General features: G+C 34.6%; 1 protein-coding gene across 1 annotated transcript in view; it reads left to right on the top strand.

Annotated features, from left to right (window-relative positions):
- Positions 1–17,701: 17,701 nt before the first annotated feature.
- SEMA3C (semaphorin 3C) overlaps positions 17,702–25,758 on the top strand; it is a 192,199-nt gene continuing 184,142 nt past the window's right edge. The window contains exons 1-2 of the mRNA XM_061197651.1: positions 17,702–18,063; positions 20,095–20,235. Of these exons, the coding sequence (XP_061053634.1) occupies positions 20,133–20,235 (103 nt within the window). The 5' untranslated portion in view covers positions 17,702–18,063; positions 20,095–20,132. The remainder of the gene's footprint in view (positions 18,064–20,094; positions 20,236–25,758) is intronic.

Below are 25,758 nucleotides of genomic sequence, written 5' to 3'. Positions count from 1 at the left end.
TGCAGGACTTATGCCTGAGATTGCATCTGCACTGTTACTTGGCTTCCTTCCCTTCTCTCTCCTGATTCCTCCAACTCCTTATCCCTTGTGGTCATTAACCAGTAACGCTTGTGGTCATTTCCTTCATAAATCACTTATGCATACGTCCTTGGCTCAGGGTCTGCTTCTTTGGAACCTGACCAAAACAAAGGGAGAGGTGAGTGAAAGGGAAGAGACAGGGAGAATAGGAATCTCCAAGAACAAAATAGGAAAATAGATTACCAGAAACCAGGATGGAAGAGCAAGATAATCTGGGAAAAAGGAGTAGAAGTACGGTGAAGGAAAGTATTGAAATGCAAGATACTGTAGTCTGGGATCAGACTTCATGGGGCCTTCATTTAGGAGTCCTGAAACATGGTGGTTAAACACAAAGTCCTGAACTCATGCTGACTGGGGATAAAGTTCCAACTTTGCCACTTCATAACTGTAACCTTTGGCAAGATGTTTTACTCTGTAAGCCTCTACTTTTCCATCTACAAAACATATCTGAGATGTTGACCCTTAGAAATACTTTTACATATGGAAAGAAGCTTTATAACTAAGGTATTTATTGCAGCACAATTTAGAGATATGGTTTCCAACTGGGGGTGATTTGGCCATATCTGGATACATTGTTGTATTCACAACTTGCGGATGGAGAAGCTACTAGTTACTAATGAGTGAAGACCAGGGATGCAGCTATACATTCTAAAGTGCAAGAGGCAGCATCCCACCTTTATACCCAACAAAGAAATATTTAGGCCAAAATGTCAATAGTGCCAAGGTTGAAAAACTTTAATCTAGAGCAAAAAAAAAAAAAAAAAAATATATATATATATATATATATATATATATATATATAGCAAACTAAAAATTTTAAAAATTAAAAGTAGAGAATAAGTAAATTATAATGCATCTCCTAGGTTATATACTGTATCTGAAAATAAATTATTTTGTTAAAAATATCATTAACTCTTATGATGAGATTATAATAACAAAAAATGCTAAGAGTCTGTAAATCATATAAGTTCATTTATTCATTCAAGTCATAATCTTTGAGAGCTACTCCATGCCAGGCATTGGACTAAGTTATAGTTGTAAAGGAGACAAATGTATTGCTTTCATGAATTTACATTTTAGTGAATGTCTAAAAAGGACAATAGAAAGAAGAAAGAAAGAAAGAAAGAAAGAAAGAGAGAGAAAGAACTAAAGGAACAAAGGAAGGAAGAAAGGAAGAAAGAAATATAGATAAAAAGAAGTTATGGAAAATTTAATCATAATAAATAAGAATATAAAGTAAATAACCCTAACCACAACCTTAACCCTAACCCTAAAAATGAATAACTAAAATATGATCAATAAACATAAACAAATGAACAAGAAACAATTTTCTGAAGAGCTGACATTTCAACTGAGATCTCAATGATTGGAAGTTGGGAACGATGCAAGGATGCAGGAGAAAGCATTCCCAGGCAGAGGGACCCATTACATTGAATACCCTAAAGTGAGAACAAGATCAACAGTTTTGCAGAACATAGTGTGAAGTGCCAAAGAAAAGTGTGGTTAACAATACAGACCATGGAGAAAGGTAGACTTGACTTTGATTTCCTGCTCTGTGAGATATGAAGTGAGATGTTCACTCTCTCAAAGACTGTCTCTCCAACATTGCTTGCCTGTCTGTAATTGGCGATAAGGAAACTTCTCAAGGTGATTGTGAAAATTAAATTAGATAATATATGTAAAGTGCTAAGCATTATATCTTTTACATAGTATGTACTGAATAAGTAGTTTTAATTGAATAAAAAATCAAGATTTAAATGTATACATAGGATGTAAAATTAATACAAAAATAATATATTAAGCCTATGTAATATTACATATAACACACACTATAATAGAATAGAATAGAATAGAATGTAATATAAAGTAGTATAATGTAATGTAATATAATGTTGGATGACCTCTAAGATCTTTCTTATTCTATGATACCAGGACTCTGTGAATTCCTGTACAATGATAAATGACAAATAGCTTTTGACATACTTACTCATTTATGTCAGTTCTTTGGGCCAATGAGGAATGAATATCTGATTTACTGAGGTATGGGAGTGTGGTGGACACAAAGTGGCAATGGAAAGAGCTGTGGACTGGTAACCAACACATAATGGTTCTATCTGACCTGAGGCTTTGCTGAATACTAGTTTTAGTATACTAACAATTCACCAGTCACCTCAAGCTTCAGTTTCCATAAGTATAAAGAATGGATTAGATAACATGATCTCAAAGATTCCTTCTAATTCTAGGATTCTAAATATTACAGACAATTTAGGAATAAAAGGTGCTTTGACCAAATTTTAGTTCAATCAAGTGTAAAACTGGTTTTAAGATGATAATACATGATTTCTCCCCAGAGGAAAAATTAAAGAAATCTTCTGGATTAAGAGAAGTGTCTATTGATAATTTTGTATAAACTTATATTAATTATCACAACCAAAATACAATAATTATAAACACTCTGTTTTAACTTTACATAAAAATATAAAGATGGCCAGGTTTTTACAATAAATAGTTCAAAGATACCAGGCAGTCACATAAAGAAACTCTTTAAATACCCCAAGTTGAGAAAGACAAGGTGGCGTAGCCCTCACTGAAATGGCCATACATTAGACAGAGGCCATTCCTGACATTGGAAATGACATCAAATGGAATGTTCAGCTGAAATGCACTGATCCAAAATTCGCTCCCCAATAGTCTTTTATGCCATAATTGAAAATAACTATCTAATTTTATCACTAATTCACCATATGAGTAAAAGCCATTTACAAATATTGTTTTTCACAGAACAAAAGAAGTGAATTACATGTACCAGCTTTGCTTCACATAATTTAACTGAATAAAGGACATAGGTCTAATGGTTTACAGAAAGTCACATACAAATAAGATAAGGTCAGGGTCAAGATCCACTTAAAATCCATTAAAATGTCATTGAAGTCATGGCCCCACTCCACATGAGAAGATACTTATACTGTCTAGTGATAAAGAAAAATATCCTTATAAGGAGATGTAGAGACCTTCATAGTCTTCAAGACTAGAGAATGCATGAAAAATCTTACATGAATGTGTTTAGTACATATATTCTTATTTATTTATTAATTATATATTGATTTATTAAATTAGAAGGCATAGTGTATAATGAAGCCCCATTTAAGTTCACATGTGGACTTAGATAGGAAGACTTATGTGGACAAATTCCAAGATATGATTTCTTTTCACGTATCAAAACCATTTCTGTGAATGCCTTGAAAGTGTTGAAAAATATTGTTTGGTTATAGTATTGAGATGTTATTTAAAATTATAAAAAATATTTCTAACAGAGGGTTTATGTATAAAAATTGAAATATATCAAATCTAGCAGAGAGCTCAGAGATATATTTTTTTTTAATTCAGTAGGTGAGGAGCTGGGGCCAAGAGTTAAGAGAGAAGATAGTCTTCTCTATATCACATATAATGTACCTCATTTTTATAATTGTCTAGTTTCTTTTATGTAGTAAACTCTTAGAACAGCCAACATCTAGTAAGCAAGGCCTACTGAAAGCAATTTTATTGGCATTCTGTTTTCCTTAGTCAGTAAATGTTCCCAGTGCAAAAGAGAATTTTTACCAATGTTGAGATGAGATGGAGGAACAGTAATTCCAAATAGAAAGAAGATTGGGAGAGGGGAAGCTTTGTTCAAAATGGTAGATGGAACATTTGTATTTATATCATTCCCCACTTAACTTTACATTAAAGTGATTTGCAACAACAAAGCGGGCAGAATGGGGTTATCCATGAGCTTTTGACACATTTCTAGACGACAGAAAGCAGATGGTAAAGTGGTACTACTGCAAAAGGGTAGAAAAATCTGTGGCCTAGAGAATATGAGGAAAAAGCAACAGGGGTGAGGAGAGAGTCAATATATGCTACAAACTTACAGGACAGTACAGAACCAGAAGTCTCAGTTACCATAAAAGGTGAAGATTAATTTACAGTAGGTAGATGGAATAGTTAATCTACTCCATTTCTCACAACTAAATATAGAACACTTGACAGCCAGCTTTTTAACTCTGAGATCAAAAATTAACCTTTTAAAGGTTGTTAACATGTGCGGAAGTTGCCGCCCTTTAATAAGACCATCTATATTCTGGTTTAAGGATCCAAATATGTAGCAATTCAACATTCTGACCTTATTCTAAACAGTCTGGAAATCAGCAAATACCTCACACATCAGAAAAACTCATAGTCATGAATCCACATAAATGGATAACTAGAGTTGACAGGAAAGTTTAGAAAAGTATGAAATGTAAAAAAGCCAAAGTGAACAGATGAATAAATGACCCTAAGGAAATGGATAATCTACGAAAGAGAATAAAACATTCAAAAATTTAATAGGGGCCTTAGATTTTTGTAAAGAATATATTGCTTCCATGATATAAGAATAAGATTCTATGACAAAGAAGTAATCAGAGAACAAAAAAGATCTCTTAGCAATTAACAATTTATTGCCCCTAAAATAATTAATTAAGTTTAAAAGATAAAGTCAAAGAAATTTCTCAAGAAGATAAAAAAGATAAAAGACATAGAAGATCAATCCTGGGGACTGAATGTCAAACTAGTAAAAATCTCTAGAAAGCATGAAGAGAGAAAATACAAGGAAAAGGATTAAAAATAAATTAATAGACACTTCTGAAAGATGTCAGTATAAATCTACAGATTAAAAGGGCTAATTGAGTGCTTAGCAGAGTATATGAAAAAGACATACATTTAGAAAAGTATTGTAAAAGCTCAGTATGGCAAGGACAAAAAGGAGTTCCTATAAGGCCAAACTGCTTAAACTATAGAGAAATAATACTCAAACTAGCATCAGACTTCTTAACAACAAAATTGAATCCTGGAAGAAAGCGGTACATGCCTTCAAAGTCGATCAATCTTCATCCTGGACCATATGGAGAGAATGGTGGACAGAATAAAGTCACTGCAACACAATTAAGCTATCAAAAGATTACTTTCCACATACCCTTTTTTAGGCAGTTCCTTAAGTGTGAGTTCTAGTAAAAAGGAGTAAATGAGCAAACTAACACCAAAAAATGGAAATGGACATATGGAATTTAGAAAATAAATAATTCAATCCTCAAGAGTCATATAGATATGGACCAGAATGTTTTATACAGTAATCAGCCCACATTGGAGAAGGAGAATAGAAGATTAGAGTAGGGAATTATTTCATGAGGAAAAAAAGATTTCATAGGTTTGTTATTTTGAGAATTTTAAAGAACAAAAAATGTGATAAAAGCTACAAAAAAAGAAAGTCACCTTAAACTACAGGAAAGATATAAATGATGGAATGAAAGTATGAATAGAACTATATAGAAAAGAAAATGTTATCACAGTATGACACAGTTCCATGGTAAACACTATTTAGATGATCATGAATAAAAAATACCTCATATTGCCTTTCAATTTTAAAACCAAGCTGTAGATAGAGACCAGAAAGGTTACTTATTGTTATGGAACAGAATATGGTATAACCAACCTTGACAATATATAAGAAAATGCTCAAGTGACTAGAGAGAGGAAGTTAGAGAAGAGCTGGAGGAGAGGCTGTGGGTGATAATAACATGCAAATCTTACAAAATGAGGATTCAGGAGATATTGGCTATTGTTGATGGAAAAAGGAATAAAAGTGTAAGAATATAATTTATAACAGAAATAAAATTTTAAAAGTAACAAAAAGTGATAGCAATCTCACTTTTACAGGGATAGAAGATTGAAAGTAAATTAGATATTATACAAGTTTCTGCTTCCACCTATCATTACATGAACACAGAAGATCGTCTCTAAAATTATGTAAGAAATATTAGCATAGACCTTTATATATGTTTAAAAGTGGAGAACAGGAATAGAGGAAGAGAGGAATTGGCCAGAGAATTATAAGTCCATCTCTACTATTAACTTTTAAAATTGGTGCTACTTTTTAAAAAATAAACTTTCTGTTTTGTAATAATTTTAGATTTACAGAAAACTGGCAAAGAGAGTACAGAGTTCACATACCCTTGCTCGGTTTCCCTCATTAACATTTTACATTACCATGGTACATTTATCAGAACTAAGAAACTGACATTGATATATTACTGTTAACTGAACTGTAGACTTTATTTGGATTCCACCAAGTTTTTCATTAATGTCCTCTTTATATTCCAGATCCAATCCAAGGTAGCACATTGCATTTAGTTGTCAGGCCTCCCCAGGCTTCTCTGGTTTTTGGCAGTTTCTCTGTCTCTCTTTTTTTTGTTGTTTGTTTTTGTTTTTTAAATAAATTTATTTATTTATTTATTTATTTATTTATAAAATTGGGTCTTTTTTGCTGCATTGGGTCTTTGTTGCTGCGCGCGGGCTTTCTCTAGTTGTGGCGAGCAGGGGCTACTCTTCGTTGCGGTACGCGGGCTTCTCATTGAGGTGGCTTCTCTTGTTCCGGAGCAGGGGCTCTAGGCCCACGGGCTCAGTAGTTGTGGTGCATGGGCTTAGATGCTCTGCAGCATGTGGGATCTTACAGGGCTCGAACCTGTGTCCCCTGCATTGGCAGGCAGATTCTTAACCACTGAGCCACCAGGGAAGTCCTCTCTTTGTTTTTATGACCTTGACAATCTTGAGGAATACTGGCCAGGTATTCTGCATAATGTCTTCTAATCTTGGTTTGTCTGTTGTTTAATGACGATTAGACTGTGGTTATAGGTTTTGGAAAGAATACAAAAGAAGTGAAGTGCCCTTCTCTTCATATCATATCAGAAGTACATGCTATCTAGATTACATCATTCATGGTGTTAATCTTAATTACTTGGTTAAAGTAGTGTTTTCCATGATTCTCCACTCTACAGTCACTATTTCCCCTTTTGATGCTCTATTCTTTGGAAATAAATCATTAAGTCTAGTCCACCCTTAACTGAGGATAGGGACAAGAATTACTGTTTACCTCTTGTAGCGTGGAGTATCTACACATATTATTTTGAATTCCTCTGGGAAGAAACACTTGTTTCTTCTTCCTCAATTATTTATTTATTCAGTCATTTATTTATATCAGTATGAACTCATGTATACTTATTTTATACTTTAGGTTATAACCCAGTACAATGTTTTTTATTTTGTTGCTCAAATTGTTCCAGCTTTGGCCATTGGGAACCCTTTTAAGTTAGTCATGTCTCTTTGAAGTATCCCCATCCTTTCATTTTTTAACATTTCCTTACTTTTTGGAGCTACAAGATGATCAGGGTTTGTCTTTTATTTTTTTCTGCCCTGGTTCTAGAATCAGCTATTTCTCCAAGGAGCCCTGGTACCTTTTTATTGGAGAATAGTGTTTTAAACCAAAATCAAGGTATTAGATGTGCTTGTTGTTACTGTATGTCATTGCTTCTCAATATATATAGCTAGGTAGTATACATATACATACTAACCCCTGTGTACATACTGTATCATGGTTCTCCAGAAAAATAGAACCAGTAGGATGTGTGCACCATAGAAAGAGATTTATTTTAAAGAACTGGTTCATGTGGTTATGTGAGCTGACAAATACAAAATCTACAGGATGGCCCAGCAGGTAGGAGGCTCAGAGAAGAGCCAATGTTGCAGTTCACATCCAATAGTCATTTGCTGCAGAATTCCTTCTTGCTTGAGGGATGACAGTCTTTTTATTCTATTTAGGCTTTCAACTGATTGGATGAGACCCACCCACATCATGGAGAGCAATCCACTTGACTCAAAGTCCACTGATTTAAACATTAATCTCATCCAAAATAATTCTCACAGAAACATCCAGAATAATGTTTGATGAAATATCTGAGCACAGTGGCCCAGCCAAATTGACCCATAAAATTAGCCATCATGCATACATATCTGTAGCTGTTTCTGCTTCCATACATATTTATATATTAAACTCAACATGAGTTCATGATAATGTCTCTGACTCTAATGCAATCTCAATGCTATTTTTGGCAAATATTTGGTAAATATTTCTTCATTTTTTGTTAAATATTTTAAGACATGAAACATCTTAGACTTTCATTAATAAATATGAAATTGAGGATTTTACATTACATATAATTAGAAAATGTTTGAAATTAGTGAAGCAGGGAAATAATGACTTGTACATGTTAGATGTTTCATGTTTTTTTATTTTGCTTAAGCTACACAGTTATGGGAGGGAAACATCATTGATAATATTGTACAAGTCAGGAATCTGAAGCTCAGGGAGAAGAGAACTTGTCCAAGTCCTTGCTGAATGTTAATTTATAACAAGTAGTATGATTCAGGGGAAAGAAGCACAATGCAGGGAGCAGGAGCAGAAAACTAATTAACATTAGGTTCCTAGGGCTGCTGTAACAAAGTGCCACAAACTGGGTGGCTTAAAACGACAGAAATTTATTCTCTCACAGTTCTGAGGTTAGGAGTTCAAAATCAAGGTGCTGGTAGTGCCATGCTTCCTCTGAATTCTCTATAGGAGAATCCTTCCATGTCCCTTCCAGCTTCTGGTAGCCCCAGGTAGTTCCAGGTTTGTGGTAGCACGACTCCAATCTCTGTCACCGTATTCATATGACCTTCTTCTTTTAAAGACACCAGTCATATTGGATTAAGGGTCCACTCCAATGATCCCCTTCTAGCTTGATTCTCTCTGCAAGGACCCTATTTCCAAATAAGGTCTCATTCACAAGTACGGGGGTTAAGACTTCAACATACCTTTTTGAGGGACACGGTTGAAACCACGATTCCTCCCGAGTGATACTGGCATAATTCAGAAAGCCATTGAAACTGTAGTCAAGACAATGTGGCCATCACCTGCATAGAAAAAGGACATCCTGTAGGTTGTAGCAGGGCTAGATAGTGACGACTTAAAAGAGGTGGAGGGGGATGTAGATTCTGAGTACTACCTTCTGTCTTTCCTGTGTTTCATTCAGATTTATTTCCTTGCTTAGCTTTCCTTGTTTTTAAATCTTAGGTGAGAGGTGGAAGGTAAGATATGCTGAATATACAAGCTATAAGTGCTAACAGAGCTATTCCTTGCAAAATTCCTTAGGACAATAGGATGCAAACTGAACTAATATAGCTCTCTGTTAGAAAGTATCAAAAATGGGAAATAAAGCATTTCCCTCCACCTCCAACCCTCTTTGGTATTGTACACAGCAAAACTTTGTTTCCTTAAAGATAATCCATATTTCAACAGCAGGCATGGGGGTTTTGACTAAAAAGTGAGGGTGAGGCAACCATTAGAAGAGAAAAGAGACAGTAAGTAGCAGGGTAGCTGTCTATTTGTAAGAGGATTTAAGAAACATTTTGAGAAAAACTATTATTCTAGTAAAGGACCTTATTTGGGTTAAACTATTGTATAATTTGACAAGTTCAGTAAAATATGGATCATCTACGTGACTTGATTAGTTACCAGGCTGCGATGTCTGAGAAAAGTAGATTTATACTTAAATTTATGCCAATCTGTGATTTTGGATCTTAACTTAAAAATGGTGAAACTGAGCAGTGAACAGATTATTTTTTCCAAGTCTAAATATGAGGAAAATGTTAAACTTTAAAAGTAAAGGACATTTGTTTGCCCTTCAAAATCTGAGAAGATTAAATCATAACACATGCAAAACTTCACTATTAGCCCATGCATTGTTTAAGCAGTCAGTGTTTAAAATATTGCCAAAGGCTACATTCTCCACTAAAAGTAAATTCTTGTGTTTCGATTTGCAGATACTCTCATCATATTTTGGCTACATTCAAATAATAATCCTAAAGTTAAAAAAAAAAAGTCTCATAAGGGAGGAAATGTAAAAAAGAATAAAAACAACAGAAGATTTGGGGGTTAAAGTGCCTTAAATCAAAGTGAAAGCCTAAAAGAATCAAACATGCACATTTTGTATTAATGTGTCATATAACCAAATCATACCCCAGGGTATGTATGTATATATAAAGGTAAAGTATATAAAGAGCATAAATCCCATAGAGAAACAATATATTGTGACCAAGGAGCTTATGTGCACTCAAGAGACTTAAATTCAATGGAAGTCAAATAATGAAATATTTTCTATCAAAAATTTCCAATCAAAAATTGTTGCCTTTTAGAAACCTTTCCAATGGGTCTATACATACATACCTAGACAAATGACAACATCAATAACTGGTTGCTTAATTCTAATTCGTACTTTCAAAATTGAGGTCATGCCTTCAGTATATCTATGTTGTAATAGAATTATAGTATCTTTTAGTGTTTGTTCTTAAACTTTGTAGACCTAGGGTCAGAATATTCCTAGAAACTTTTAATATGACACTTCTTCAAAATATATGGATATGTATGGGGATAGGGGAGGTGGGCTTTTTAAATCCAAGAAGAGAAATGGTTCATTTTGAAAAGAAAAGTTCTCTAGATAAAATCTTACCCATGTAATGAATTTTCTGGGGTTACAGGTGCACATTTATACTTTCTAAGGTATCAGTAGAAAAATGCCCAACACTAGCACTTAATTCTATGGCTGGAGCTCAATGTCTCTCAATAAGGTTTACTTTTGTAAAATTTTCATATTTTCTATTATCATGAAGTATAAATGCTTTTTTTCCTAGTTGATATGGATTTGCTGTAGATAAATACAAATAATATACCATATGTTCCTGAAGTAATACGCTTATAATTTAAAAACTTTTGCATTAGTCTACCCATCATAGCATTTTAAAACTGAATTGGTATTATTGGTGATATTTTTTGTAACTCTTCATTTAAACCATAGATAGTTCCTGAAAATCGATATATACATTTTTTAACGTGAATGCATTCAGGGAATTCGCTAACTAAAGAAATCTTTTGGATAAATTGAAGAACCCTTTGGTAAAGCAAGTTTTTAAAAATCATGCTATTATTAATGCATTAGATAACCCCAGATTTTTAATATATGATATTATGTTAAATGATATATATCTTAAAAGTAAAAAAAAAAAATTGGGTGGAAATCTATAGAATATTTTAAATTTAATTCTTAAAAGATTATGTTCTTGTTGCTTCAAATTAAGACCTTGGTAGAAGAAAGCTAGAATGAAACACCTCTAGAGTGAAACATGAGAAGAAACAAAATTATATTCAATTAGCAGAAATAGATAATTTTTCCCTTTCTATGCCAAGAATTGCTGCTACTGGTTTCTTTTTAATCATGCTCTTATTTTTTGTTTAATGTGATAAGAGTTTCACAGAACCTTGTTTTAAATTTTTAAACAGAGCGCTCAGAACATGTTTTCTGAATTTTAATTTTAAAGCTCAAATTTAAAAATTTGAATTAATTCACACCACCTGTTCCTATAACAGTTGATTATCAAGAATCAAGCCGGTTCAAATGTTTTTACAGTTCACAGCTTTTACAAATGCAAATTAAAATTCAAATGTGGCCTGAAGGGGAAAATACAAACATAATTACTTTGGGAGTAAAGTTATGAACCTTGGAAAGTGGTTACTTAACAAGCTGGTAAGAAACTGCATGTATTGAAATGCAACACTATCATTTCAAAAGTTCGGTTTAGTTATTTGAGTAACCATTTATCCAGCAGTCACTGTGTGCCAAGACTTGGCTTTGCTTCTGGCTACAAAATGTCTAGAGTCCTATGTCCTTTCCTGTGGCAATGGGAGTTAATGGAGAACATTTTCGCATGATTGTAACACTAAGTATACAGCAGAGGGATAAACAAATTTATGGGAATACAATAGAGAGAGGTATCATCATACATTTTAGTATCTAATTAACCATCAACCTAACAGTAGTTGTTATAATTCTCATTTTCCAAATAACAAAAATAGAATTGAAATCAAACAATACTCAAAATAGTAAGTTAGGTATCAAAAATGTAAATCAAAATCTATTTGACATCAAAATTAATATTGTTACCACTTTATATATAACATCCAGGACTTGACAAATTTTGCCTAGGATTGTAGAAGGGGAACATTCAACAGAGAGGATTTATTTGAGGTGAGTCTCAATGAATGAGAAAGAATTTAAAAGGTGGGTGAGATGGGGGAAAACAGAGGAAATGGTGTGCAAAACCACAGAAGTGTAAGGAGGTATGGTGTGGTCAAAGAATTGTAAGGTAAGGCATTTGATACATAGAAGTTTAAGGTGCCAGGGGAAAGAATGGATGAGAGGGGATGAGGGTTTAACCGGGACCCTGGACCTTTCAGTCAGTCAAAGGGAATGTCTGAGCCGTGAAGATAGGCTGGAACATTATCCTCAGTGAATGAACAAAAGACTGCTCAGTAACCCTGGTGACATTTGGCATAACAGGTAACCTGTGATTTGTAATAATCAGATTTGACCTTCCCTGATATCAATGAACCTCATTTTACTTAGGCTGAATCCACTGTGCAAATTTGTTTCTGGACTGGCATTTACTGATTTGCATAAGTAACAAAATAGACATAAGGGAAGAGAATCAATTTATATAACTATAAATGTGCTTGGATGGATGATAAAAAGAATATGCATGAATTTTTGTTTTATAATTGTATGGTCTTTTACCTAGCCAATTTATTATTGATTCCCTATTCTCTTCCACCCTTATTCCCTGAAATCCTTCTCCATCTATATTTCAAGGCTGTTCATTAATCATCTCAGTTCTAGCTATTCTAAAGATACAAAGGAGAAATAGTGATTTTGCTCTAAAACTGTCTATAATTTCATGGTGATAATAAGACATCTGCATTTATAACTCAGATCTGTGAGATAAAGTGTTTAGTATCCAACAAAAACAGAAAACCTTCTTCAGGACCTAAATAGCCTAGGAGGAAAGGTAAAGGTCTCCACTGCCTTTTCCTACTTACTGGACTGGACGAATGTACCAACGGCAGTGGAAAGTGGAAAGTGTGTGGACTCGGGCACAGGCAGATCTGAATTCATTGCCTAGGGATAGGGCCCAGGTAGGGGAAGGTGACTCAAATTTTTGCACTGGCTTTCCTGTTTGCATAATGTCAATACTTATACCTTCCTTTTAGGACTGTTATGGATATTAAAAGAAATACTCTTTGTAAAATATCTATTAAATAACATATTCTCTTTTAAATCATACTCCCCTTCTGGTACACTTCTCGTCTAAAATTCAGTGAGCCCATTGCAACAGACACAATCCATCAAAGGAAAAATATTTCACTGAAATGTACCCTAAGAGCTGCATATCTTGTGTTGCATTTGTTAAAAAATGAAAATTGTATGTCCTTCTTTAAAGTTATTAGGTGTCACTTGAAATTTCAAAGCATTAAGTATCGTGACTAAAATTAAATAAGTATAATAAGTAGCTGATGCTTCTTAAATTTACTTCACAGTCTTCTCTATCTCCTAGAAATCACTGGTATAGATGACTTGGTCATATGATTTTCATTACGAGAATGCCTCTGCTAGGATGTGAAAGTTGTTTATACAATTTAATATTCTACTTTCTAATCAACCACTTAAAGTCCATGAATAATAGAAAAATAGTAAAATCTGAAGATGACATGGAAAAGGCCTTTGACCAGGCTGAAGGACTGTAGATGGGAGTCAATTAGCCGTAACTAACAGTCCTGAATTCATTGCTCCAGCTGGTTATTATTTTTGAGCCTCCTTACATACATATGACAATCAGAGGCACTTCCATGGGCCTCTCTTAGCTCTCCTGTGAGAATAGATATGGGAAAGGGTTTTATACCGTCAGGTGAAGAGAAAGAGAGATTTAGATACAATAGATCCATCAAAGCGGTTTGCCTTTCTTAAAAGAAGTCTGACTGTGGGTGTGTGTGCATATATTCAACTAACAAACATTATTTATTAAGTAACTGTCACTTACTTTGCAACTGCAATTGTTTATATTGATAGTTAATCTCAAAGACAGATACTACTCCCCTCATGAGGTTTCCCATGAAATATTCCAATAAGGACAAAACAGAGTTCACATTTTACCCCTGTGATGAAAGTGTGAGTGATCACAACACTCTTTTACAACTTTGTCATGTGCACATAAAAAAATAAAATAAAATCACTAACAGGCTCCTACTACTGAAATTCCTTACTATTCTAATTTTACATTTGAAATACGATAATACATAGACATTAGAGGCCACATGCTCTTATTTTGGTTGAGTTGGGAAATACAGCACTTTATTGTGTTTGAGAAGTTTAAAGGTATTTAAAGTAATGTTGAAGAATTAAATTTCAAATTTTGTAAAAGCTTATACATTCATCTGGTTTAAAATTACAAAGGCAAAAAGGGGAAAACAACGAAAATTCTCTTTCTGGCCAGTTTCCCTCTCCAGTGCAAACCACTGTCACCAGTTTATTTTGTTCAGTGCCAGGGACTGTACAATTTGAGAAGCCTAGGGTCTAGTACATATCAAAAGAGAAAGAGATCAAGGGTCAGGGATATAGATTAGCAATGGGTTAAGAATGAAAGTAGAGAAACACTCATCTTATTGAAAAATAAGGAATGATTTTAATAGAGGAAACACTAAAGCCTATCATCCATGCAGATAGCAATTCCACACACAGATTTCTAGACCAGACCTGTTTGACCGGCTTGCTCTCAGACCAACTAAGGTAACCCAAGGAGAAGTAAGGCTGATGTGAACAATGTAAATAACCATTTGAAGTACAAACTTTCTAAAGATATAGTTCAGGAGGCTTAAAAGGCTGTCATCTGGAATTTGAGAAAAGGAGGAAGATAGGAGAGAGGAGAGGTAAAGAGGAGAGGAGAATTAAAGAGAAGAAACAAGTGTAACCGTTGCTCAGGTTCATATTGAAAAAAATGAAATGATGAGTCAGTCATGCCCAGCTTCTCTTTCTAGTCCAATATTTACTATCCATGTGACTTTGGGCAAACCTTCAATGTTCTCATATGTAAAATAGTAACTTCATTTAAGAATGCTGTTCATATAATACGCAAAATGACTAGAATATACATGAACTATCTTCTCCTGTGACAAATACTAGTTATAACTAATAAGAGGACAGCTTTCAATCTCTGAAGGACTGAGATTCTCGAGGTAAAGTTTATTTACATAGTTCATCTGTATGATGGAGAAAATCTGAAAATAATCTATTTTCTTTAAATTTGAAATAAGAGAATTCATAGCTGCACAACTCATTAAAAAAAAAAAAAAAAAGATGAGTACATTACTCAAAATCAGTCCAAGAGTTTAAGTTAAATAGTATTTTTAGGACCACCAAAAATATAAAATATTAAAAAATAAGGTCACTATACTTCAATAGAGAAACTTCAGTGTACAAGGTTCTATAACATTTCTATAACATCTCAATGAGAGTGATTCTAGTATTTTAACTTGGATTTTTTTCCCCAAGACATTTTGATGAGGGCAAAATTTGTAATTAGTAGCCTCGAAATTTAATTGTGTCATTACTCTTGTACATCTGTGTAGTGTCCACCTTTCCCAAATTAGCTTACACAATTAGCTCACGTTGTTTCCCACCTGTAAGGACAGAGTCAAAGACTGCATGGGAGAAAAGTAGCACTGGCCAGCAATGCTTCTTATATAAGTCCTGTCAAGGTGTTTTAGGCTCCTAAGCAGTTTGGAGAAAGGGGAGCAGAGATAAATCTTGCTATGGGCACTTAGTGCCACTCTTAAAATTTCACTATATGGCCCAAATGTCAATCAAACATGAGAAGTAATTGCATCCTTGTGCTTGAATCTGCCTTGGCTAATGCCTATCAATATTTTCATGACTCATTTTGAGGTGTGGCCAATGGTAAATGTCTGAGTACTAAGCAAATAGCATCCAGTGTCTCAGTACTAGGCAAATACAATTCAATTAAATGCATAGAAAAGAAGTTTATTCAAGAAAGATAGAGGGAATCACAGCACAAGTTTCGTAGACTGTGGTTAAATCTAAGCTCTTTGTCACACTTTCTTAGTCTTTTGAGTATGTATGGGAGATTGAGATAATGCTTTGGATTTTTGTAAATTGAGTTTGGTAGTAAACTCCCCTGTAAAAACACCATTTGACATGCATTTTACCTTGCATTTCTTCATCTCAATTCCCTGAAACTGAAAAATAAATGTGTAAATATATTCTACTTTACATGGATTTACAGATTAATCAGTGTCCAATGACTCCACATTTTGAAATGAAGAATTACATAATTTGTTAAAGCTCACAGCATTCTTCTTTCTTAATGACTTATTCCCTGTCTTCCTAATTTACAAATGCTAACTCAGGCATCAGTAGGAAGATAATAGTGGTCAGTATAACTTGGGTCTTAATCAGTTTCAGAAGTATTTCAGAGAAAACCATGCATAGTGCTTACTCATGTTTGCATCTGGTTTTTTGATACTGTCAGATGTTTTGTGGGTTAAATTCATTATTACAAACTTATGTCAAGGAGCTACTCACATTTTTATTGCACTAATTATCACAAAAAAATAATTTAACTGTATTAGATTTTTTTAAAAGAACACATCCACTGAATTGGAAATTTCTTTCATAAACATAGTTGTGTTTGAAGATAATATTGGCCCTGGAATATAATTTTTGAACACTTAAATTTGCATTCTTATTTGACATGATCCCTTCATATCTCAGCTATACAGAAAGAGTTAGGGACATGACTTATGTCGACATAACATGTGGTGCTTAGATACATGAAAGATATGTCTTAATCACTTCTTCACTTCCTCCTACCTGAGATTTAGTTCAGCTGTCCCACTCCATCAGAGATTTTGCACTCTCAGAAGTGTTTTCTATGATAGTTTATAAGAATTTAGTGATCTGCTTTATTTCATAAAGAAAATTATGAGGAACAAGGTGGAGAAATTACACTCCATGTTCCCTCTGTATAGTGACATCTGCTGGGCTATAGCCCACAGTGATTTTTAAGCAAGTACCTGCTCATTTTATGGAGGTCGAAGCTCATTTCTCCCGAAGTTCAAATATCTAGTTCATTGTGATCCGGAGAAATAATTTTCACTTAAACATCAAAGTCATTCCAGAGTTTAACAAGTTTACCTGAAAGTAGTGCTGGAAATATACCCCCTGAGGTCTAGATTTGTAAACCTCTATCTGTTGGCATAGTTCAGAACAGCCTTCCAATACAAAACTGTGAAATAATTTCTTGTAATTATGTTTTGGGAATATCTGGGAGGGTAGAGGTAGAGTATTGTATTATGAGTCAACGTGGTGAGGTCAACAGAGTTACTGCCTTTCGGACATTAAGGAAACACAATAGGAAACAATACCCATTAAAAGGATAAACTTCTGCGATGAGGCTGTTGGTTTATCTCGACCGGTTTTTGAAAATTTTCTACGGGAAAAGGACGAGACTCATGCCCTTTTAAAAACGCATCTCTTTGCCTTAAAAGGATTTAGTGATCCTTCTCTTGCAAAAGCTGCTTTGCACTTTGATATTTAAGGCCAAGCTTAATCTTGAATGCCTTCCAAGAGCAGCCGGTAACAAACAAAAACCTTAGGGCACACCCTGTAAGTTGTTCACTCCACTGCAGAGCGCGAAAGCAGCAGAGGTGTTCAGTTCGTCCCCCAGACTGCTGCGGCGCATTCCTGTATCTCTAGGGCGGCTTGTCCTGGGGTCGACCCCGCCCTGGCGGCTCCCTGCCACCCTCTCGCGGGCGCGCTCTGGGTGGGGCCTCGCGGCGGGTGGAGATGCGGCCGAGCGTGCTGGGCGGGTGAAGCGAGCCGGCTGGGCGGCGCGCCGGGGCAGCCAGAGCCGCGCGCCGCGTCGCTGTAATCGGACACCCGAGCGCTCGCCCCATGCGCCGGCCACTTTCCATTCACTCCGTAGTGCTTGATTGAGCGACGCAGAGCAGGGCTCCGGGTGCCGCGCCACTGCAACGCTGAGGATTCCTTTACAAAGAAACTCAGAGGACCGGGAAGAAAGAATTTCACCGCTGGGACGCCCTAGAAATTACGGTCTTTGGGGAAAAGGACTACAAACACGCGGATCCAAACCTGTAGCAAATTGACTTTTCCGTGCTGATCTCGTCCCACCTCGGTAAGCTGGATTCGTTGTTTTCAGCATTACAAATTTAGAAAAATATAACTTTTGGGTCTGTGTATAGACTTTTCACATATCGATGTGCTCAGGTCTGGATATTTTCTTAAGAGCGCTTGCAGTTTGTCATGGAAGTGTTTCCCTTGCTGAGAGCCCGGCTGGAATTGTTTCTTTAGGTTGTGACACCTGCGGAGAGTTTAAAGCTGAGTATTTCCCTGCCTTCTAAGGCAAAATTACTCGAGAGGATTTTATAAGAGTCCTTTTCTTACGTGTTATTAGTGTTCAATCAGTACAAGTGAAAACAACAAGCAGCATGTCTTAAGTGTTTGAGTTAAAGGGAAGAAGTCGTAAAATATGAGGGGCGGAGGCGTGTATGAGACACTTGGCTTTCAGTCCCTTCTCAACTCTAGGTTGGCTTGAAATCACATTGCTCTGTATACTCACTCCACTTGACCTGTCATTTCATCTCCAATATTATTCTTTGCAATTTGTGGCATATGTAGCTCTCGTGGAGGCATATCAGATAAGATACTGTTAATAGCAATATGTAGAAATGCGTGATTATTATCAGCCTGCTTAATAAAGAGACAAAGTTTAGGCATATTTATAGCTTTGTGGGCGGGGTGGTGGGGGACTTTATACATAAAGTCAACAAAACCAGGGAGCAAATTACTAAGGGAAAGTCACCCTATAAAATCAATTTTCTTCTAAGTTAATTCAGGGATGACAAGGTGAAGAGGTTGTGGAAGCAGGAAGAAAGTGTTTCTTTTGAAAATTACCAACACAAACATCTCTAGGGTTTCCTCCATCTGTGTGGTAAAAGAAGCATACAATTTTGTTTCTGCCTCTTATAACATATGTACCGCCTAGGAAATCAACTTATAATTTTTGTTTACAATGGCGTGTTCGGTTTAATTGTTCCTTTGCTTCTGTATTACTAAAGCTTTTCTATTGCTTCTGTTACTTTTCAAATTTTAGTGGCATTTCTTTATTGAATAAAATTAGTGGTAAAATTTTAATTTTAAAAGCCACATAATATTGAAGATCAATATTGTTGTAACCTGTAGAAATAAATTTCTAGATTAAACTCTGTCATGTCATCTTATTGTATAATTGTGGTAGATTCAAAATGATGGGGTTTCTTTTATGGTCCTGAGTTTATTTTGCATATTGTGGCCACTAGAGCTCCTATAGATATGAAGTTACACATTACCTGATCTTTGTTATTCAGACATTAGTTAATAGCATGTATCAATTTTATAGCTATAGTTTCAAACAGTAATACCTGTCTCTCTGATTTATCTTTTGACATTTTGACAGCCCACTTTCTAGTCGATTTATTTTAAATATGCATTGAGGGATATATGGTTCACTCGATTGCTCACCACTAAGTCATTGGTTTGAATTTGGCACAAATCCATGGTTACCTCATCTACATCATTTAACAGCTGTATGGTCATCTGTATAAACTGGCAGATAACTAATTCCAGTGATCAAGGATTGAGCACTAGTAGATCTCTGTGTAGAAATATCATTTCAGAGATGGTTACTCCAAAAGAGCTAATGAGTGTGTGGAAGTGAATGTTCATGTGGGATTTTCCTACTGCTACTATATTTATGGTAGAAAGAGAAGTTTTCATCCACTAATACCTATTTGCACCATTCTCAAGTCTTTTCAATGTAATGTGTTTTTTAAAGAGAAGAACAAGTTTAAATATCGGCTTTTCCTTTGGGAATCAGTAACTTTTTCCTGGCTGCCTTGTTTTATATTAGCATTATTTTGCTGGAAGATGAAATAATTTCACTTTTAACAAAGACTTCCAGACACAAATAAAATCAAATCCAAATTTTCACATCTAAGAAACAGTCACAGCACCTCCTACTGTTTGCATGACTGTAAAAGTTCAGCTGTGTCTTTTGTGAATAGAGCGCTCTGTCTAGATTGCTGGTTTTGTGTGTGTGGGGGGGAGGGGGGGTGTGCTCCTAAAATGTGAAGTGAAATATAACATACTTGTTATCTTTATTTTAAAGGTATTTTCCCTTGGATATTAACTTGCAAATCTGAAGAAATGGCATTCCAGGCAATTTGGGTCTTGGTTGGAGTATTTGTTTGTTCTACCTGTGTGAAAGGATCATCTCAGCCCCAAGCAAGAGTTTACTTAACATTTGATGGTAAGAAAGTTGATAAACACTCTGAGGAAAATGTTATTTGAAGTCTTTTTTTCTTATCCAGATTCAAAAATTACTAAAGACAATAAAATATTATTGAGTATTGATTAGCTTTAAAAATATCTAGTGGGCAGCTTTTTGGATGACAGCTATTTTAAATTATTGGTTAATAGACAAAAGCCTCTATTGCATTTGTTTATGAAAATGCTTGAAGTATATTCTGCCCTTTCTGAAGTTTCTTCTGTGTTTGCATGCACATGTATGAGGAGATGGTGAAGAACTCAAAGCCTAAGATCTTTGATCTTAGTAGTCATTTGGCTTTGTTGAGGAACACCCCTTAATGCTAATCCTCATCAGCAGAAAGAGCTATGCAGGTTTAATTATTGAAATTTTTTCTAATACATTTTGGGCCTTAGCCTCAAAACTGGTCTCTCCATACATTGTTCTACTGGTGTTTCTTCTATTTCCATGAGGAGTTCCTGAGGTTGGCAAAGTCTCTTAATTAATTGAAAAGGACCTAAAAGAATAGTTGGAAATAGGCTTTTGATTGCTGTTGTATGCAAATGTTCTCTTCAGAAGCTTAGGGAAACGAGTGTGATTTCAAATTTTCACAAACATGAAAGGCTTAAGGTCCTCTGAGGGTATGGTTTGCCAAATGTGTGCATGAGCTTTAATGTATATAGTTCAAATGACTTGTAGATGGATGATTTTTGTCAGTCACGTAACCCATACTAATTGGACAGATGGAATAAGAAATGGATCAGGAAGGTCATCCTGCCAGTCAGGGTCATTTATATTTTTATTACTTCTTTCAGCTCTGTCTCTGCGTAAACCTCAGTGTCACTGGGCATATTTTCATTCATTTGAGAAATAGTATACTCTCAAGCCTTATATAGCAGGATGTCTTTGAAACTCTATCTTGAATGTCAAACAGCAGTATGACTGACACTTATCACTCAAATGGCTATCTTTTTTTCTTTCTTTCTTAAATCACCAAGTGCTTTCCCCAAGGTCATCATAAGCACTGAAGGGGCCTTATTTAGAACTTAGAGTATGTGAGCTTCTAATTGTTTCCTTAGCTTCTGAGTTAGGCATTCCCCTCAAAAACCCATGGCTATCCAGTTAAGTTGGGAAGAAAGGAAAAGCAGACCTTTGAAGTATCATTTTTTTTTTTTTAATTACTAACAAATCTTGCAGTCTACTAACACCTCTTCTCCCAAGTTGAGAACTATGAATTACCTAATCGAATAAAAAAGAAAGACATTAAGGAACAGTACAATTTCTCCCCAGTTTTCTGTATTTCTCTCAGCATACAGGAAGATGGATTGGTCTCATAGATGAGGTATCTAAACCTGCTCTCTCTATTACATTGAAACTAATCGAACTTCTTTTAACTGAAACTTAAGCCAAAATATGTAAATATTAAAAACAAGTGTGTCACTAGAGATAATTCATCAAGTCTGTGTTTGAAAAGACAATTACAATTTACCTTTTACAGAGGAAATTAAGTAATACAATCTTTTAAAACCAAACTTCAATACCATGTAGGACAATGACTGCTGTTTACAAAGTGACTAGAAATTATGATGGGCTTTTTAAAATTCTGCATATCTAAAATTTTAAATGCTCTTAAACTCAAAACAGATTCTTACAGAATAATACTTTAATTTATAACATATGCAGAATACAGCATGATTAGATAAGCTAATGATCTGAAAGTCTTATAATTCCTATTTTATTCTTCCCAAGAGTCTTACTAGGAAATAATTAGAGAGATAGAATTCACTTAATTTGAATACTGTTTTAAAGAGATATATCAACAAGCATAATGAAATGCCACGATTTCTAAATTAATACCAAAAAAACTCCAAAAATGAACTGTATAATAGACAAAGTATCATTGGAAAAGTACCTTGAGCAAAACCAATTGTTAAAATGTATATATTTTAATCATTAATTCGTAGTAATTTTCTTAAGAGATTTGACAGTGTACCTGCCTGAGATCCTGTTCCAAATTTCTTATCACTTAAAGTGTCTCTTTGATCTTATTATGACTTCTCTGAGTATCACACTGAACAGGTTACTAAATTTCTTCCAAAATGGTTTAGTCTTAACATCAAAATATAGAACTTTGTACAGGGTTGACATATATATGAATATATGTTAATTTAAATATATACAGATATATACTTTCATTTATTTCATATTTAAACATTTCTGAGTGACACATTAGAAGAATCCTCTCAGTCTTGTCTTACTGTCCAATTAAGAATCACAGTCAATTTAAAGGTGTGTGAAATAAGAGATCTCTTCTCCCATCCAAATTCCATCCCTTCTTGTGGTGGTGATAACATTTGGGAAACAATGATTTACAGATTTGCCTTCCCTATTCATCTAGTGCAAGGTCAACCAGATGGTCATCACTACTACGGGAGAATGTACTTCAGGTGTTATTAATTAGTTACATTTGTGCTAGATAAATCTTGCATATTACAAGAACTGTGACTCCTATTAGATATTGCATTTCATAATTTTTATAATTCTTATTTTATGCCATATACCTTTTCAAATGAATGAAAAGTTCATGCAAATTATTTTTGTTTGAGTTGAATTCTTCTTGAAAAAAATTCCAATTGTTTGACAAATTCACATTTCATAACATTATTGTCCTATTTTTTTTCCAGAAAATCTTTAAGATCAATAAGGGTCATAAGGAAAGGCGAGGCTATGTATATAAATAGACAAAACTTGTTTTGCTTGCTAATATACAAGGGAAATCATTGTTGAAAAGATTCTGCTTTATCCAGAAGAAATTTTAGCACGTAATCTTTTACAAAATCAGGAATAAATACTCCATAATTTGACAGAAGATATCAGTTGCATGTAATTTTAAGAAAAGGTGCTGAGCTTCAGAAAAATGGAAATATTGTCTATATTTGAATAGATATGAAATCTGATGACTGCTTTAAATGTGTTAAATATTGTTTCTATTTAAAAATGAGATAGATTCTTTTCTCTTTTGTTTACATTTTTACTGAGATATAATTGACATATAACATTGTATTAGTTTTAGGTGTACAACATAATGATGCGATATTTGTATGCACTGCAAAATGGTTACTGCAACAGGTTGTTACCATGTGTCATTGTAGAAAGTTCCAAAAATTATTTTTCTTGTGATGAGAACTTTAAGATTTGCTTTCTTAGCAACTTTCAAATACAGTATTATTAATTGTAGTCACCATGCTATATATTATATCCCCATAATGTATTTATTTTATACCCAGAAGTTTATATCTTTTGACCCCTTCACTAATTTTTCCCACCCCCCACCCCCTGCCTCTGGAACCACAGATCTGTGCTCTGTATCTAAGGCTTGGATTTTTTTTTTTTAAGATGCCATATATAAATTAGATCATACGGTTTTTGTCTTTGTCTGACTTATTTCACTTAGCATAATGCCCTCAAGGACCATCCATGTTGCTGCAAATAGCAAGATTTCATTCTTTTTTGTGGGTGAATAATATTCCATTGTATATGCATACCATATCTTCTTTAGCCATTCATCCATTGATGGCAACTTAGGTTGTTTCCGTATCTTGGCTACTTTAAATAATGCTGCAATGAACTTGGGTGTTCATATATCTTTTGAGTTAGGGTTTTCATTCTCTTTGGATAAATACCTAGAAGTGGAATTACTGAATCATATGGTAATTCTATTTTCAGTTTTTTGAGGAACCTCCCCAATGTTTTCTATAGTTGCTGCATCAATTTACATTCCCACCAACAGTGCACAAGGGTTCCCTTTTCTTCACATTCTCGCCAACACTTATTTCTTGTCTTTCTGTTGGTAGCCATTCTGACAGGTGTGATCTAAGGTGAGCTATCTCATTGTGGTTTTGATTTGCATTTCCCTGAAGATGAGTGATGTGGAGTATCTTTTCATGTGCCCCTTGGCCATTTGTATGACTCTTTGGAAAATGTTTATTCATATCTTCTGCCCATTTTTTAGTCAAATTATTTGTAATTTTGCTATTGAGTTGTATGAGGCCTTTATATATTGTGGGTAATACCCCTTATTGGATATAAAATATGTTTTGCAAATATATTCTCCCATTCAGAAGGTTGCCTTTTTATTTTGTTGGTGGGTTCCTTTGCTGTGCATCAGCTTTTTACTTTGATATAGTTCCATTTGTTGATTTTTGCTTTTGTTGCCTTTGCTTTTGGAGTCAGACCCAAAAAATCATCGCCAAGACTGATGTCAAGCAACTTATTTCCTGTGTTTTCTTCTAAGAGTTTTTTGTTTCTGGTCTTACTTTTAAATCTTTAATCCATTTGGAGTAAATTTTTGTGTATGCTATAAAATAATAGTCCGGATGCTTTTTTTTTTTTTTGCATTGGGCTGTCCAGTTTTTCCAACACCATTTATTGAGGAGGCTGTCCTTTCCCCATTGTATATTCTTAGCTTCTTTGTTGTAAATGATTGACCATGTATGCTTGAGTTTATTTCTGGGCTCTGTGTTCTGTTACATTTACCTATGTGTCTGTTTTTATGCCAATACCATACGCTTTTGATTACTACAGCTTTGTTTGAAATCAGGGCACATGATATCCCAGCCTTATTCATCTTTCTCAAGATTGCTTGGCTATTCAGGGTCTTTTGTGGTTCCATACAAATTTTCGAATTGTTTGTTCAATTTCTGTGAAAGACGTCATTGGAATTTTGATAGGGACTGCATTGAATCTGTATATTGCTTTGGGTAATATGGACATTTTAACTGTATTAATTCTTCCAATGCATAAGCACAGAATGTCTTTTCATTTCCATGTTTCTTCTTCAGTTTCTTTCAGTATATAGTTTTCAGTGTACAGGTCTTTCACCTCTTTGGTTAAATTTATTCCTAGGTATTTACTCTTTTTTTCCTTTTAAATAAACTTTACTGTTAGAAGAGTTTTAGATTTACAGAAAAATTAAGAAGATAGTACAGGGAGCTTCCATATACCCTACACCCAGTTTCCTCTCTTGCTAACATCTTATATTAATATGGTACATTGGTTACAATTAATAGACCAATATTGATATATTAGTATTAAATAAAGTCCATTTTTTTAGATTTCCTTAGTTTTCACCTAATGTCCTTTTTCTGTTCCAGGATCCAATCCAGGATAGCACATTACATTTGGTCATCATGTCTTACTCAGCTCCTCTCATATCTGCTTTTCAAAGCAAAACAAAGAGAAGCTCCTCCATAGTTCCTGTGGTAAATTAGTCTCTCCTGCTTCTGTCTTTGGTCTTGGGCCATGCACAGCTAAAAGTTTAATATTTAAGGCATTCTTCCTGATGCTGGGTTTTGTAAGAACAGAAAATAATGGGAAACAGTAATATTCTAACACTCAAAAATTCATAGCACCAATGTAGGTGCTGAATACATACTTCACTGAGTTTATGTAGTGATCCAGTGAGGTAGTGTGTATGGAGTCTTCCAAAGCCACAGTCTGTGTTTTCATTGATGATAGAAGTGGGGA

The sequence above is a fragment of the Eubalaena glacialis genome, chromosome 8 (assembly GCF_028564815.1).
Source record: "Eubalaena glacialis isolate mEubGla1 chromosome 8, mEubGla1.1.hap2.+ XY, whole genome shotgun sequence".
NCBI lineage: Eukaryota > Metazoa > Chordata > Mammalia > Artiodactyla > Balaenidae > Eubalaena > Eubalaena glacialis.
Note: the sequence above shows the minus strand (reverse complement) of the source record. Positions and strands in the feature narration are given on the sequence as shown.